The 14,341-nt window shown below is 45.4% G+C and overlaps 1 protein-coding gene across 2 annotated transcripts; it reads right to left on the bottom strand.

Moving 5' to 3' along the window:
- Positions 1 to 2,950: 2,950 nt before the first annotated feature.
- Positions 2,951 to 4,432, bottom strand: LOC122041130 (jasmonate-induced oxygenase 2-like). Of its 2 annotated transcripts, none has more exons than XM_042600729.1 (3): positions 3,916 to 4,432; positions 3,487 to 3,829; positions 2,951 to 3,373 (listed from the first exon to the last, which is right to left on the bottom strand). In XM_042600729.1, exons 1-3 carry the CDS (start codon positions 4,416 to 4,418, stop codon positions 3,143 to 3,145), a joined length of 1,077 nt encoding a protein of 358 aa, XP_042456663.1. In that variant the 5' UTR covers positions 4,419 to 4,432; the 3' UTR covers positions 2,951 to 3,142. The 2 variants fall into 2 exon arrangements, with proteins under 2 accessions (XP_042456663.1, XP_042456664.1); XM_042600730.1 differs by having other exon boundaries at positions 3,487 to 3,811.
- Between the last annotated feature and the right edge of the window lie 9,909 nt (positions 4,433 to 14,341).

Raw genomic sequence — 14,341 nt, 5'->3', positions numbered from 1 at the left:
TCGGAGCTCGACGGTCTTCCGCTCGGGGGTTTATAGACGCCGGCTCATCTCTCGATGTTTAACGTCGGAGCTCGACGGTCTGCCGCTCGGAATCGAATCGCGTGCCTCGGGACATTAGATGCTTTAATCCGCTCGGATTATTTATAGACGCCGGCTCGTCTCTCGATTTTTAACGTCGGAGCTCGACGGTCTTCCGCTCGGACGTTTATAGACGCCGGCTCGTCTCTCGATTTTTAACGTCGGAGCTCGACGGTCTTCCGCTCGGATGTTTATAGACGCCGGCTCGTCTCTCGATTTTTAACGTCGGAGCTCGACGGTCTTCCGCTCGGACGTTTATAGACGCCTGCTCGTCTCTCAATTTTTAAAGTCAGAGCTCGACGGTCTTCCGCTCGGGAGTTTATAGACGCCGGCTCGTCTCTCGATTTTTAACGTCGGAGCTCGACGGTGTTCCGCTCGGACGTTTATAGACGCCGGCTCGTTTCTCGATTTTTAACGTCGGAGCTCGACGACCTTTAAGGCTAATCTCAACACGGACCGAGCTTCGAGGGGTCTTCGTCTTCAATGACTTGGCTCGGATAATTTTTACGCCCGGCCGAACGGCACGGGTCTTCTCCATCGAGCCGGTGGCTCGGATCTTATACATCATGGAGATAGGCCGCTCGGCGGATAATGCCAATTGCGTTTTTTAACATTTTGCTTCCTGCATTTCAAATATACAGCCAAACGAAAAATATACAGCATACATTACATGGGCGCACCTTTCACCCTGCCCCGGAAAGGCTGGAGATAATTTGCGCTTCATGGTTGATCCAAGTCCCAATCCATATTCATCCACTCGGCGGTGTTCCCCCTTGAATGCCGGTTGGATCTTTGTCTCGGGGGAGGCGTCCGCTCGGGGAGCCTTGCCTGTTGCGACTTTAGGAGACGTTCGGAATAAGGCTCAATGAAATGCAACTGTGGCAAGCGGTGCTTCCACTCGGCCATCTGATGCTGACGCTGTTTGTTGCTCCAGCCGCTCGGCTTGCGCATTCTCTCTCTGTTGCTCCACGAGCCTAGCTGCTCTTGCCTTGATTAGAGCGTCGAGCTCCTCCGTGGAGAGCATCACCGTGTGCGGTTATCCAGCTTCGTCCATTGCTTCCGCTCGGATGCAGGTGCGTTCCCACAGACGGCGCCAAATTGATCCTGTCCGAATCGCTGAACCAACGGACGCTGGGCACGTGGCGCTCTCCTAGTCGATGACGTAGGTCTCCATCTGGTCGCACGAACCTCCGGCGAACCTGTACAGAAGTCGGGCCGGGAAGGGGTTCCCGGCGGCGACCCTCCGACGCTCAAGTCAGGCAAGCAAACAGTGAAAAAGTGGCTCCAAAAATATCAGTACGCGTACCTCCGGCGAAGGGTGAGGACCCTTTATATAGAGCTGTGAAGAGGCTTGAGCACACATACCGAGGTACATACGTGTCCTCTGTCCATACCTTGGTATGGGCTTGTCAGAAGAGCTTACCTGACACCATACTGCTACAGTCCGAGTACATCTATGATGGGACAGCGGGATCCTCTGTTGTAAGATCTTCGTCCTTTTGTTTCTTCTGTTCCCGCGCCGAGCGGCCAGCCACTCGGCAGGCATAGGCCCGACCGGGCGTAGGTATCGGTCCGACCGGGTGCTCGGTTGAGAGTGTTCCATAGCAAAGATGCTTTATGCTTCGGCCCGGCATGCTTCCGTTCGGCAGGGTAGCCTTCCATTCAGCCCGGCATCCTTCCATTCGGCAGGGCATCCTTCCGTTCGGCTCGGCATGCTTCCGTTCGGCAGGGCAGCCTTCCATTCAGCCCGGCATCCTTCCGTTCGGCAGGGCATCCTTCCGTTCGGCCCGGCATCCTTCCGTTCAGCCCGACATCCTTCTGTTCGACAGGGCATCCTTCCGTTCGGCCCGGCATGCTTCCGTTCGGCAGGGCAGCCTTCCATTCAGCTCGACATCCTTCCATTCGGCAGGGCATCCTTCCGTTCGGCCCGGCATGCTTCCGTTCGGCAAGGCAGCCTTCCATTCAGCCCGGCATCCTTCCGTTCGGCAGGGCATCCTTCCGTTCAGCCCGACATGCTTCCGTTCGGTAGGGCATCCTTCCGTTCGGCCCGGCATGCTTCCGCTCGGCCCGACATCCTTCGTTCGGCTCGAACTTGGGGTTGACCTCCACGTGTCTTTGACCCTCCGCCCATGAGGGTCCCCCGTCCTTACCACCGGATCACTCGTGATCGTACTTTCGACAGCGGCAATGTCTTCGTCGACCAGCGTCTTCTTTTATAATTTATTCGGGAGATCACTATGAGTGATTATAGTTTGATTTCATTTTTGTTTCATGCTCTCAAAGAAACAACAAACTTATGCCAACTTATTCTACTTATTCTATTGAAGTTTCTCATCGACCATTAAGATAAATCAGGAAGTACTCATAATGGATAGTCCGATAGTTCAACGTTTCTAGATCAACCGTCGATTAAGAAAAATTCATTTATTCATTAATTTACCGTGAGACTCAATCCTAAGAAGGGACCCCTAGGACATATCTTCGGATCTTTAGTCTTACGTTAAAGAATTGAAAATACATCTATTTTTTCTAGTTAACATTAGATATCCATGTCTTTAGTTCAATTAATCCTAAGAATGATCGACCTGACTTTACGAAAATTTTTCATCAATCATCTAATTCAGATTAGAGAAATATATATATAAAAATTTGTCACGATCAATGGTTTATAATATGTTATCCATCGAGTCCATTGAATTTTAAATTCTAGATACATGATCTAGTACCCTTTCCGGGGCAAAACACATCCGCATTGAAAACACATTTAAGATGATGGAGTTTCATCTCATTAAATAGGAAAAAAATAGAGCTGATTTTGATTTGGTCGGGAAAATGATTGAGCCAATTATATTCCAAATTCAGCGCCACGGAGTTTGTACTTAAAATAATATCCATATTATTATTATTTAAACACGAAGCAATGTTCATACATACCACACCGGCCCACACTTGCCGTATTTCCACGTCGATCGATCGATTATCATTGTTGAGCAACGCACTCTCTCTCGTCTGTGATCTGTCGTCCGTCGTCAGTCGGTCGGTCGGTCGGTCGGTCAGCCGGCGATCAGCCGACTAGTTTTTTGCCGCGCGGGCCTCTCTGCCGGATGAAGAGGCGGTATTGGTCGTAGGTCATGGGTTGGTAGAGAGCGGGACGGGCGGGGGAGACCAGCTCCGGGATGGGCCCGATGGGGATGTCGCTCCGCGGGTTATAGAAGAAGGCCATGGACAGGCGCTCGCTGGCGGCGTTAACCGTCACGCGGTGCTCCACGCTCTTGTACGTCGCGTTGCTCAACACCTGGATGGGTCAACGCGGCGTGCGTTGACGGGGAAATCGTTGGATTATTATTATTATTAAGCGGCCGGCGTGTTTATGCGGATAAGAATGTTGCAGAATTAAGATTTATATACCTGAATCTGGTCGCCCACGTTGACGATGAAGGCGTCGGGGAGCGGCCGAACGGTGATCCAGGAGTTGTCCTTGCGGACCTGGAGCCCGGCGACGTGGTCGTCGACGAGGAGGATGGTGATTCCGCCGGGGTCGGAGTGGGCCGAGAGGCCGAGCGTGAGATCCGGCTGCGGGCACTTGGGGTAGAAGTTCACTCTCATGCACACCCCTTCCTCGTCGAAAGCCTCCGGCAGCCGGTCAGCCTCCAGTCCCAGCCCCATCGACAATGCCCTCAGTATTCTCCGGCACAGCTTCGTCAATTCCTCGCCGTACTCGTCTGTCGTCTCTCTGTATTCATTCATCAATCTTCGAATCGTAAATATATACAATTAATTAATTATATTGAATAAATTAGTAGAACGATCGATAGATTGATAGATAGATTGATATGCCTTAGCGTGGGAGGCAGAGCTGGCCACTTTTGGTGGTTTATCAAGCAGAGGGGGAGGAAGTGGAGAAAGTAGTAGTCTCCCCAGTCCAAAATGGCCCCCTTGTCGACCCCGAGGCGGCTGCCGTAGCCCTCGTAAGTGTTGGGCAAGTTGGCGTAGCGCTGCTTCTCCTCCATGGGGAGGTGGAAGAAGCCGCGCCACACCTCGCGCGCACGGCGGAGCAACCCGGGGCTCACCCCGTGGTTCACCGCCTGGAAGAACCCCGCCCCGCGGCACGCGTCCGCGATAGCCTTCACGGTGGCGGCATCGCAGGAGGAGGCGTCTGCGCCGTCCTCGAGCAGCGCGAGGTCCACCACGGGGATGCAGGCCTCGGTGACGCCGGGGGGCCCGACGGAGGGGCGCTCCGCCGGAGGCTTCACGTAGCGCGCGGGGATGATCTCCGCGCCGCTCTCCGACAAGGACTGCACGCGCACGATCGGCTCCGGCCAGTCCCGCAGGCAATCCATCTCCGACACACCTCGAGCTAGGCCGTGCATGCGATCGTATGGTTATTTAAAGAGACCATGGCGTTCGCCGTAGCTGCGAAATTAGGATCCAGCGAAGCGACCCATCAAGTCAAACATCCGGTGCGGAGACAATCCAGTACTCATCAAGATCAAAATTCAACACGAGGCAGCAATAACAGGGCAAGCGAGGAACACAAACAGGCAAATTCAATTCATTACGATCACCGGGCTCGCACCACAATCAACTTCTGCGGGGTTGACAGCGACGCCGCACAGAATAAAACGTGGAAAAAATGCGAGAATGCACACCGATCGAGCTGCAGCGGCCAGTACTGGACAAGCGGCGCGCGATCAAAGACAGATGGTACGATCCTCAAAACTTATCCGGCTCGATCGTGTCGTGTGTGGACACAACTGTGGTGTCGTCGCACACGGACGACTCTGTTACTGCTGCTGCCGGTGTGAGCTTTGTCGTCTGGGTCTGGTAGAATGGCGTTACGGCGTTATGGGATGACGCGGATGGATGGATGGATGGATGGATGGGGACGGATTTGTTCTCTGCCGGAACTGACCTTTTTCTTTATATCTGAGCATTTATTTGAGCGGACGGAGTTGTTCCTGTCCACAAAGAGCCTTCTTTTGTTTAACGCTGCCACAAAAATCTTGAGGGTTAACTTTATTTTAATCTACTAGTTATATATTTAGATAAAATTGCTGTTGCGTCACATTGTCTCTGATGTGCCCTCTGTTTTGCTGCCAAATCATGTGGAAGCTCTTTGTTCCTTATTGTCGTTTTCACTGTACCCGACGGTTCTACTGTGCAATTATTCTTTCGTACTCTCTCTTCGAACTCCTCCGTATCGTCTTCGAGGGTCTCTCCATCTCGCCAAACTGTGTCGGCTCTTGGAGGATCCTCTCCGTGGCGAGTGTTCTGTATTTATTTATTATTTAAAGTTAGTATTTAATTTTTGAAATGATTAATACAGAAGGGAGTGACCAATCCGATTATATAAAAACAGACAGTTCAACATTACGATTGATTCGAACGAGATATTCTATCTGATATGATGTATATTTTATGGGGTCGATAGAATGATGTAACTATGAGTCAAGGTCACAATAGAGTCAGAAGTCAAGCTGACCTGGAGGTCAGGAAGGTTAGAAGTCAAGCCTTTGTGGCCGGTCAGCAGTCAAGCTGACATGGACAGCAGGGAGGTCAAAAGTCAAGCTTACGTGGCCAAAGTCAAAGTCTCAGTGGACGGGACGGTCAAAGGAGGGGATTATAAAACCAGCCCTGATATTGGGTAATAAACGGGTCCGCGGGCCGGGTATAACTGAGGACTGAGACTACAAGTAAACGGGTCTGGATATAGATCCAGCGTGCAGGTCGAGACATCCAAGCCAAGGATCACAGGTCTGGACACAGACTCACCGTGCAAGTCGAGACATCCAAGCCAAAGATCAGAGGTTTGGTACAGACCCAGCGTGCAGGTCGGGACATCCAAGCTAAGGATCAGAGGTTTGACACAGACCCAGCGTACAGGTCGGGACATCCAAGCCAAGGATCAGAGGTCTGGCACAGACCCAGCGTACAGGTCGGGACATCCAAGCCAAGGATCAGAGGTCTGGCACAGACCCAGCGTGCAAGTCGGGACATCTAAGCCAAGGATCACAGGTCTGGACACAGACCCAGTGTGCAGGTCGGGACATCCAAGCCAAGGATCACAGGTCTGGCACAGACCCAGCGTGCAAGTCGGGACATCTAAGGCAAGGATCACAGGTCTGGACACAGACCCAGCGTGCAGGTCGGGACATCCAAGCCAAGGATCACAGGTCTGGACACAGACCCAGCGTGCAGGTCGGGATGTATAAACCATAGATAGCAGCAAACAGTAAACAGGTCGGGACACAGACCCAGCGGGCAGGTCGGGACGTACAGGCCATGGATAGCAAAACAGTAAATAGGTCGGAACATAGATCTAGCTGGCAGATCGGGATGTAGAGACCGTAAATCGCAGATGACAAAGGCAAGTCGGAATGCAAGCTTAAAACACAGATCGGGACATACAAGTCGGATAATAGTATATAAAAGCAGGGCGGGTATAAATCTCGGAAGGCAGACTCGGCGTCCAAACGCTACAAGACGAACAAGCGAAGGAATCGTAACCGCTTGTCAGAGAATGTCAGAGAATAATCAGCATGTCAGAGAATATTCTCACAGGTAGAGCTCATTACCCCTTTTGATTCCATCGTCAGCCTATGAAAAGGTGCCACCTGTCATCCACCGCCAGACAAAGCCTGACAGCCGACATTCCCTGACACCCGTCAGACCCAAAAACTTCCGTTGTAGTATAAAAAGGGAGGCTTTGTCCCTTACGCAGGTACTGTTGGTTGCTACTCGAAAAACCTAATAGTTCCACTATACAAAAATTTTATACAAAGGTCTGAACCTTTTCCTAGCTACCATGTGTTCTTTTAAATTAAAACTTGGATCGCCTGCGGAACTTAACACGTTTGATCCAAGGTTTAATCTATTTGTTCTTTTAGATTTAGACTTGGATTTCCTGCGGAACTTAACACGTTCGATCCAAATCACCTAGGTTATTAATTCCATTAAATATTAATTTCCAAAATTGGCTTCCAGGACTGCATGGCGAGACACATGACCTTCTTGGATATGGGAACAACCACCACCGCCTAGACAAAGTCTTTTAAGGAAAGCTAATATTTAATTTCCTTAAATAACTTTAGGTCAACCGAAAAGAATAATCAAATCACAAGGAAAAGAAAAACAAAAGAACAAAATATCGAAAACTAATTCGAAATACTAGAATCGCATGCCTCTTGTGTTGGTGCGGGAAGCATCCGACGATCGAACCTGAGTTTTAATAATGGCAAAAGATTCAAAGTTAAGATATGTGGTGATCTAACAAGGTTCATGGAGCTTGCAGGAAAGTCCTAAGGGATACTTAGGCAAAAGTCTTAGCTACGGCTAGGCAGGTGAAAAACCTAGGGGGTGGTAACCTGTTACGCTCCGCAAGTGTACGGAAATGTCGCAAGTAATATAAAAGATTATCGTATCCACAGGGACTGGAATAAGCACTAGAAATGTCTCAATGCGAATTAACTAAACAACCATCCTATTCTTTCAAATGCAATGTGAAGGTAAACAAATCTAATATTAAAGATCAACAAACAAGAGTTTAGTGTTTTGGGTTATGATGAAAGGGAGATTCTAGGAGTTTCAGTTTCTTTGTAAGATTTCTTGAATGTAAATGGTTCACCAATTCTTATCCCTCAATTGCCAAACAATTGTAGAAAGTTGCCGGTTCTCTCTTGCAATAGATAACCGGCTAAGGACTGAGAAATGTATCTAAATATGATCAATTAGACGTGAACCTACGTTGTCCTTACATAGAAGCGCACCTATTACTATGCCTTCCTCGGATATCAACATAGAAGCCCACAACTTATTAATCTATCAAGATACAAGAAACTAATCACAAGATCGATCCTACTCTCTTGAATACTCCTATTTCCTCTTCAAGATTATCTCTCAAACGTCCTTACACGGGCTTGCACTCGTTACGTGGATCCCTCGGATGATCGAGTGAGAGTTTATCTTTACAAAGTCCACAAGAAATCTAAACAATTAATCAAGAATGAGAATTAAGCACAAATCACCATTAATCATTCAAGATCTAATTGATACAAGCAAGACAATGTCATTGAAACAAGAAAATGGCAAATCCACAAGAGATTACATCAATCCATCGTACAAATACTCCCTTAATCCTAGAATACAAGATCTACTCCATGAATCGAGGAAGAATACCCGAAGAAATAAAGATTACAAGCATTTCTTAAATCCCCAATCCAAGAAACCAAGAAAAGGGGGAAAGAGAAAACTTATCTACGAAGAAGCCTCGTCTTCGGATCCAATCCTCGCTCCGGAGTCGAAATCGTCAAGAACTCCCCTCGAATCGCCCAGAAATCCTCCCAAGAATGGGAGGAAACCACCAAATCTTGTCTTCTCCCAAAGGGGGAGAGATCCCCTTTCAATTCATGAAGGAGGGTTTAAATAGAGGAGGAAATCGGGCGCCACACGGCCCCATGACACGGCCGTGTGAGATTCACACGGCCATGTCCTCTTCCTTCTCTGCCAAAGCTGCACGGCCATGTGACCCACACGGCCAGGACCCTTCTGCTCTCTGGAAATGCTACACGGCCGTGTGGTGCACATGGCCACCACCTGCTTGGTCTCTGGAAAACTCACACGGCCGTGTAGATCTACACGGCCATGTAAGGCATCTGCTCTAATTTCTTTAAATCAAGACACGGCCGTGTGAGATTCACACGGCCATGTCCTCTTCCCTCTCTGTTAAAACTACACGGCCATGTGTGGTACACGGCCTAATGCTCTCTCTCCCTTCAATTCCTTCTAAGCTTGCCCGAGGACGCATAATCTTCACCAATTTCGACTCCTGTGTACAGAAAATGCACAAAAAGCAGATCTTCGAACCAAAAGAGTAAAAATGCTAAAAGGAAAGCTGGAAGTATAAAAATGCATAGATCAAGCATGCTCAAAGTATGTAAATGTGCATAAAAACATGCATAAAAGAGTATATAATCTACGCACATCACACCCCCAGACTTAAACCTTTGCTTGTCCTCAAGCAAAATGCTGCAGTCTAAATTCATATGTTCTACAACACATTCATAAAACCTAGTGCACTTTCCTAACTCTATCAAAAAGTTTCATTAACAAGCGTGATCATGGAAACAAGTAAAGTATGGTTCAAGCATAAGAATCTTGTGTACAGTGTAAAAATAACTCAACACCCTTCAAGTTTCAATCCATGTCCTAGTCAAGTCGTCATCAAATTTGAATTCCTAGTGTTTCCAGTGAAAGACAAGTAACCAGTGATAGGCACTTACTCACCATTCACTTGGTTCATACTTCTCAACTAACCCAAGGTCTCAAAGGTGTGCTCAATCTCAAGGGAAGCTAAGCAGTCATTTCCCCAGTAACCTAACTCGGTCTCAAAGGGGTGACTTGCTAGATTCCACTCATGACAACTGTTTTTTACATTGGGATATTTTGATTTTTCCAAATGAGCTTTAATGATTTGAGCCTAATCCAGTAACCAAAATGAAAGTTGAGAAATCACCATGGAAACCAAGTACTAAGCAAACAAGATGAATCATGACTATTTCAATGACATCAACTATTCAAGCATCAAGCACAAGTGTAGTGAAGATAAAATCCTTAAGGTTGAACCAAAACTAAAACTCATCACCATAAGATTCTTAGCTTATTAATGCTTCCCAAGATAGAAAAAAGAACTACACAAAGTTTACTACTAGCATCATTCGAACATCATGAATCAAGACAATAATCGTGCTAACATTTCACTTGAATCCAAGAAAGCATATAAGTGAAGATTTGATGTTCTCAAAAATTTTTTTGCCATGATTATTTCAAAAACAAGCAAAATAAAGCAACAAGCAATGAAAATAAGAACCAACATGAAAACTAACAAAAACTAAAAACTGAAAACCAAACTAAACAGTACATGACACCCCCCCAGACTTAAACTTTTCATCGTCCCGATGAAATCAATATGGTGGAGGAGGTGGAGGTGGACGAGGGAAAGGAGGTCTACGACGTGGTTGGCCAATAGGAAAACTAGGAAAACCTGGAATCTCACCCAAGGATCTATGATACTCATATAAAGAATCTACTTGTTGGCTAGTAAGCATCATGCTCTATATAAAATCTCTCATCCTAGCCTGATCAGTATCATAATCCTGCACAAACTCAGCTACTTGACCATGAAAATTCCTCGTAAACTGAAAATGATTTTGTACCTCCCTAAACTGATCATCAGATAAAGAGAAGCGACCCTCCAACATTTTTCGTTGGGCATCTTGCTTCTCATGAAGTGATTCTAGAGACATACGAAAATCTGAAAAATCAAACTTAGAAGATCCCGTGCCATATGCAAAAGAATGTCTAGCAGGCTCCATAAAACTAGAAGGCTGCGGGTGTCCAGATGACGAGGGCTCATGATGTGGCTCAGTGTCTCCAGGTATAGAAGGGTTACCCTCAAAATCTAACTCAGAAATTACCCAATTAGCCGGGTTACGAATAGTAGTTCGTTCAGGAAAAGGAAGGGGTAAAGGAGAACCACTCCTCCTAGGAAACGCGAAACCATTCTCATCCCGAATGATCATTTTCATAGCAAGACATGCATCAATGTCAATCATGTCATTACCATGAATTATTTCCAACCCATCAACATCAAGATTTAAATTATAAGCTATTCGGGTAATCAAACCACCAAAAACAATTGATCCCGATGATGCCCTAGCAGATCTTAATAAGGTTTGAACAAAATGAAAATCAGAATCAAATTCAACCTTATAAAGCATAGCCCATAAAGCATAAAGCTCTATCTTTTTAACCACCCCATCACTCTCTCCCCTACCAAAAATAGTTTTACCCATGACTCTATGTAGATACCTAAAGATAGGGTTTTGCATATGGGAGGCCTTAGCTCTTGAAGGCTCATAAGGTTGATCTAACCCAGTTATTGCATTCCAAAAATGATTCCAATTAAACCTTGGGTCAAACCTACAAGGGCTACCGGTGGTTAATCCAAAACAAGAATTAAAGTCACTAAATGCCCATAGAAATTCTTGATTCATTAGTCTAAATGAGATTTTTCCAAAATAATCATCTTCATTAGTAAAATAGACATCCAATGAACTTAAAAATTCCAAAACAAAACGAGGATATGTAGGCAAATGTGTGTACATAATATCACTCCAATCTAAAAACCCAATCATCAAATCTACATCTTCCCTAATTCCAAGCATATCAAGAACAGTTGGGTCCATATATCTAGTACACACTATCTTTCTATTGACAAGAATTGCAAATCTAGTTACTTGATCATCATTTCTAAACACAATATTGAATTCATTGTCATTACCTTTGTTGCGTGAAGTCCTTTTGCCTTTGCCCTTCACTGGTTGTTTTCCTTTGTCCCTTGATGGCTCCTTCTCTTTGTCTCCACTGGATCCACCACCTCCTTTGCGAAGTTTCTTCAAAATGTTGGACATCTTGATGAGTTTAGATAGGGGAAGAATTATCTAGGGTTGGAAAAATGGAACTCAAAGAACAAAACTTCAAAGAGCAAAGATCTTAGGTTAGGAGAACAAAAGTCCAAGTCTTAGAGAGGAGGAGAATCCGGATCTAAGAGATCTTGAGAAATTAGAGAGGAGTTTTTAAGAGATTGGGAGAGAAAGAGATGTTTTGGAGAGTTGGGGGTGTGCGGAACACGGCCAAGATCTGGCCGTGTTAGGTAGGAAAAAAAACTTTAATAACTCTCCTACACGGGCCGTGCAGATCCACACGGCCTACCCTCTTCCCTCTCTGGATTCTTCGCACGGCCGTGTCTGAGACACGACCTCTCCATCCTTCTTCTCGGGATTCTTTACACGGTCGTGTCTGGGACACGGCCTATACCTTTTTCTCCTCGGGATTTCTCACGTTTGAGACACGGCCTAGACCTTTTTCCCCTCGGGAAATCCTACACGGCCGTGTCTGGATGACACGGCCCAAGCACTTCCCTTCTCTGCAACCTTTTCCTGGCCGTGTATAGCACAGGGCCGGGCTCTATTTTACACCTAACCTGAAAACAAAATCAAAAGAATGCATCAAACTAAAAGAAATTAAAATACAAATCAAAACTAACTAAAAGAACCCTTGGGTTGCCTCCCAAGAAGCGCTTGTTTAAGGTCTTTAGCTCGACCAAACTTGATCATTCACTTCTTTTCCTCTCCCTTGGAGGACAGATATACTTTTCGTTTTTGTTGGGAGATCTTCTCCCAACATCTTCCACCACATTGTCTCCTTCGTTTGGTGGCCTTCCATGAGGATGGAAATTCCATTCCTCAAGTTTATAAATGCTTGTCCTGCTACAAGCATTTAAAAGAGACGAGACATGGTTAGAGATATTAGATAAATCATATTCCAACCTTTCCTTACCAATTACCAAAGAAAGCTTATGATTTTTGACATCAATTATAGCTCCAGCTGTAGCAAGGAAAGGTCTTCCTAATATGATAGGAATCCTGGGGGTCCTCTTCCATGTCCAACATGACAAAATCTGTGGGAATAACATTTCCATCCACCTCTACTGGCACATCTTCTATAATACCCAAAGGGTACCTGCAGGAATGATCGGCAAGTTGAAGTGCCATAGTAGTAAGTTTAATATTTTTGAGACCTAATTTATTACAAACTGAATAGGGAATGAGGCTAACACTTGCTCCCAAATCACAAAAAGCTTTTTCAAAAAAATTCTTTTCCTATGTTGCAAGGAATATAAAAGCTCCCTGGGTCCTTTAGTTTTGGGGAAGTGTTCTTCTCCAAAATAGCACTACATTCCTCACTAAGCGCAATTGTCTCAACCTCACCTCTTCTTCTCTTGTTTGACATGAGATCCTTCAGGAATTTGGCAAATCTAGGCATTTGAAGAATAGCATCAATAAGAGGTACCTCTACACAAATTTCCTTAACTTTTTCTAAAAAATTGCCAAATTCTTCATCTTTCTTGAGCATTGTAAGTCTCTGAGGAAAAGGGACAACTTTGCTCTGATGGTTCAGTGGAAGAGTCTCTTCAACCTCAATGGTACTCTCCTCATTAGCTTGAATCTGATTTGGTATAAGAGGAGAGAGCTCTTCTTCTTTTTGTATCCCTTTTGGAGCAGTCATTTGGGATTCTCCCAAGGTCCGTCCGCTCCTAAGCTCAATTCTATTGCAATGCTCCATAGGATTCACATCAGGTTTTCCTGGAAGTTGTCCTGGTGCTCTGGATGATGAGGAAGCTAGTTGGGCAATTTGACTATCCTGGATCTTTTGATGCTTTTCAGAATTATCCATTCTCTGAATGAGCTTTGCTAAATCTTGCTTCATTTCATTCTGACTTGAGATAATTTCTTCAAGCATCTTTTCAATATTTGACTTTGGTAAGCCTTGAGAAGATAGATGTTGAAAATTTTGTTGCCCAGCTTGAAAATTTGGTCTTGCCCCCATAGATGGTCCTTGATCTTGATTATTTCTGTAAGAAAAATTGGGATGGCTCTTTCATCCAGGGTTATAAGTATTTGAGTATGGGTTGTTCTGCCTTTGATTGTAACTCATGATTGCATCACATTGTTCCAGTTGATTGATTTGTGCAGTGATAGCTCCCAATGGGCATGAGTCATTTGAGTGCTCTGAACTCCCACATACTTCACAAGATGTACTAATAGCATTGACCATATTAGCACTAGTCCCCATATTCTCAAATTTCTTTGTAAGAGCGTCCAATTTTGCAGACAAAAGAGTGACCGCATCTACATCAAACTTCCCTGATGCTTTAATTGTTGGGTTTACAGAAGAATAGCCACCACTTCTTTCATTTACCCATTGATGATGATTTTGTGCTACACTGTCAATAATTTCTTCAGCTTCATCTAAACTTTTGTTCATAAGTGCCCCTCCAGCAGCTGAATCAAGGGACACCTTGGTATGATAGTTGATACCATTATAAAAAGTGTGCAACACTAACCATCTTTCCAACCCATGATGTGAGCATTGTCTGAGCATACTATTATATCTATCCCATGCTTCAAAAAGAGATTCTGAGTCAGTTTGCTTGAAGCTTGCAATTAAATTCCTTATATGAGCGGTTTTGCTTGGTGGATAGAATTTATCAAGAAACTGTTGCTCACACTGCTCCCAAGTGGTGATGCTATTAGGGGCCAAAAAATTCAGCCATTGCTTTGCCCTATCTCTTAAAGAAAACCCAAATAATAATAATCTAATTGCTTCTGAAGGAACTCCATCATTTTCATGGTACCACATATTT

The sequence above is a fragment of the Zingiber officinale genome, chromosome 2A (genome assembly GCF_018446385.1).
Source record: "Zingiber officinale cultivar Zhangliang chromosome 2A, Zo_v1.1, whole genome shotgun sequence".
NCBI classification, from domain to species: Eukaryota; Viridiplantae; Streptophyta; class Magnoliopsida; order Zingiberales; family Zingiberaceae; genus Zingiber; species Zingiber officinale.
This window is presented reverse-complemented; position numbering and strand designations above follow the sequence as displayed.

Bases quoted from the DNA above. Each gene is read 5' to 3' on its own strand.
- LOC122041130 (XM_042600729.1), bottom strand. From the start codon at position 4,418: ATGGATTGCCTGCGGGACTGGCCGGAGCCGATCGTGCGCGTGCAGTCC. The intron at 3,830-3,915 runs GCATATCAATCT...TACGATTCGAAG, and splicing joins GCTCTGCCTCCCACGCTAAG to ATTGATGAATGAATACAGAG. The intron at 3,374-3,486 runs GTATATAAATCT...TGACCCATCCAG, and splicing joins ACGTGGGCGACCAGATTCAG to GTGTTGAGCAACGCGACGTA.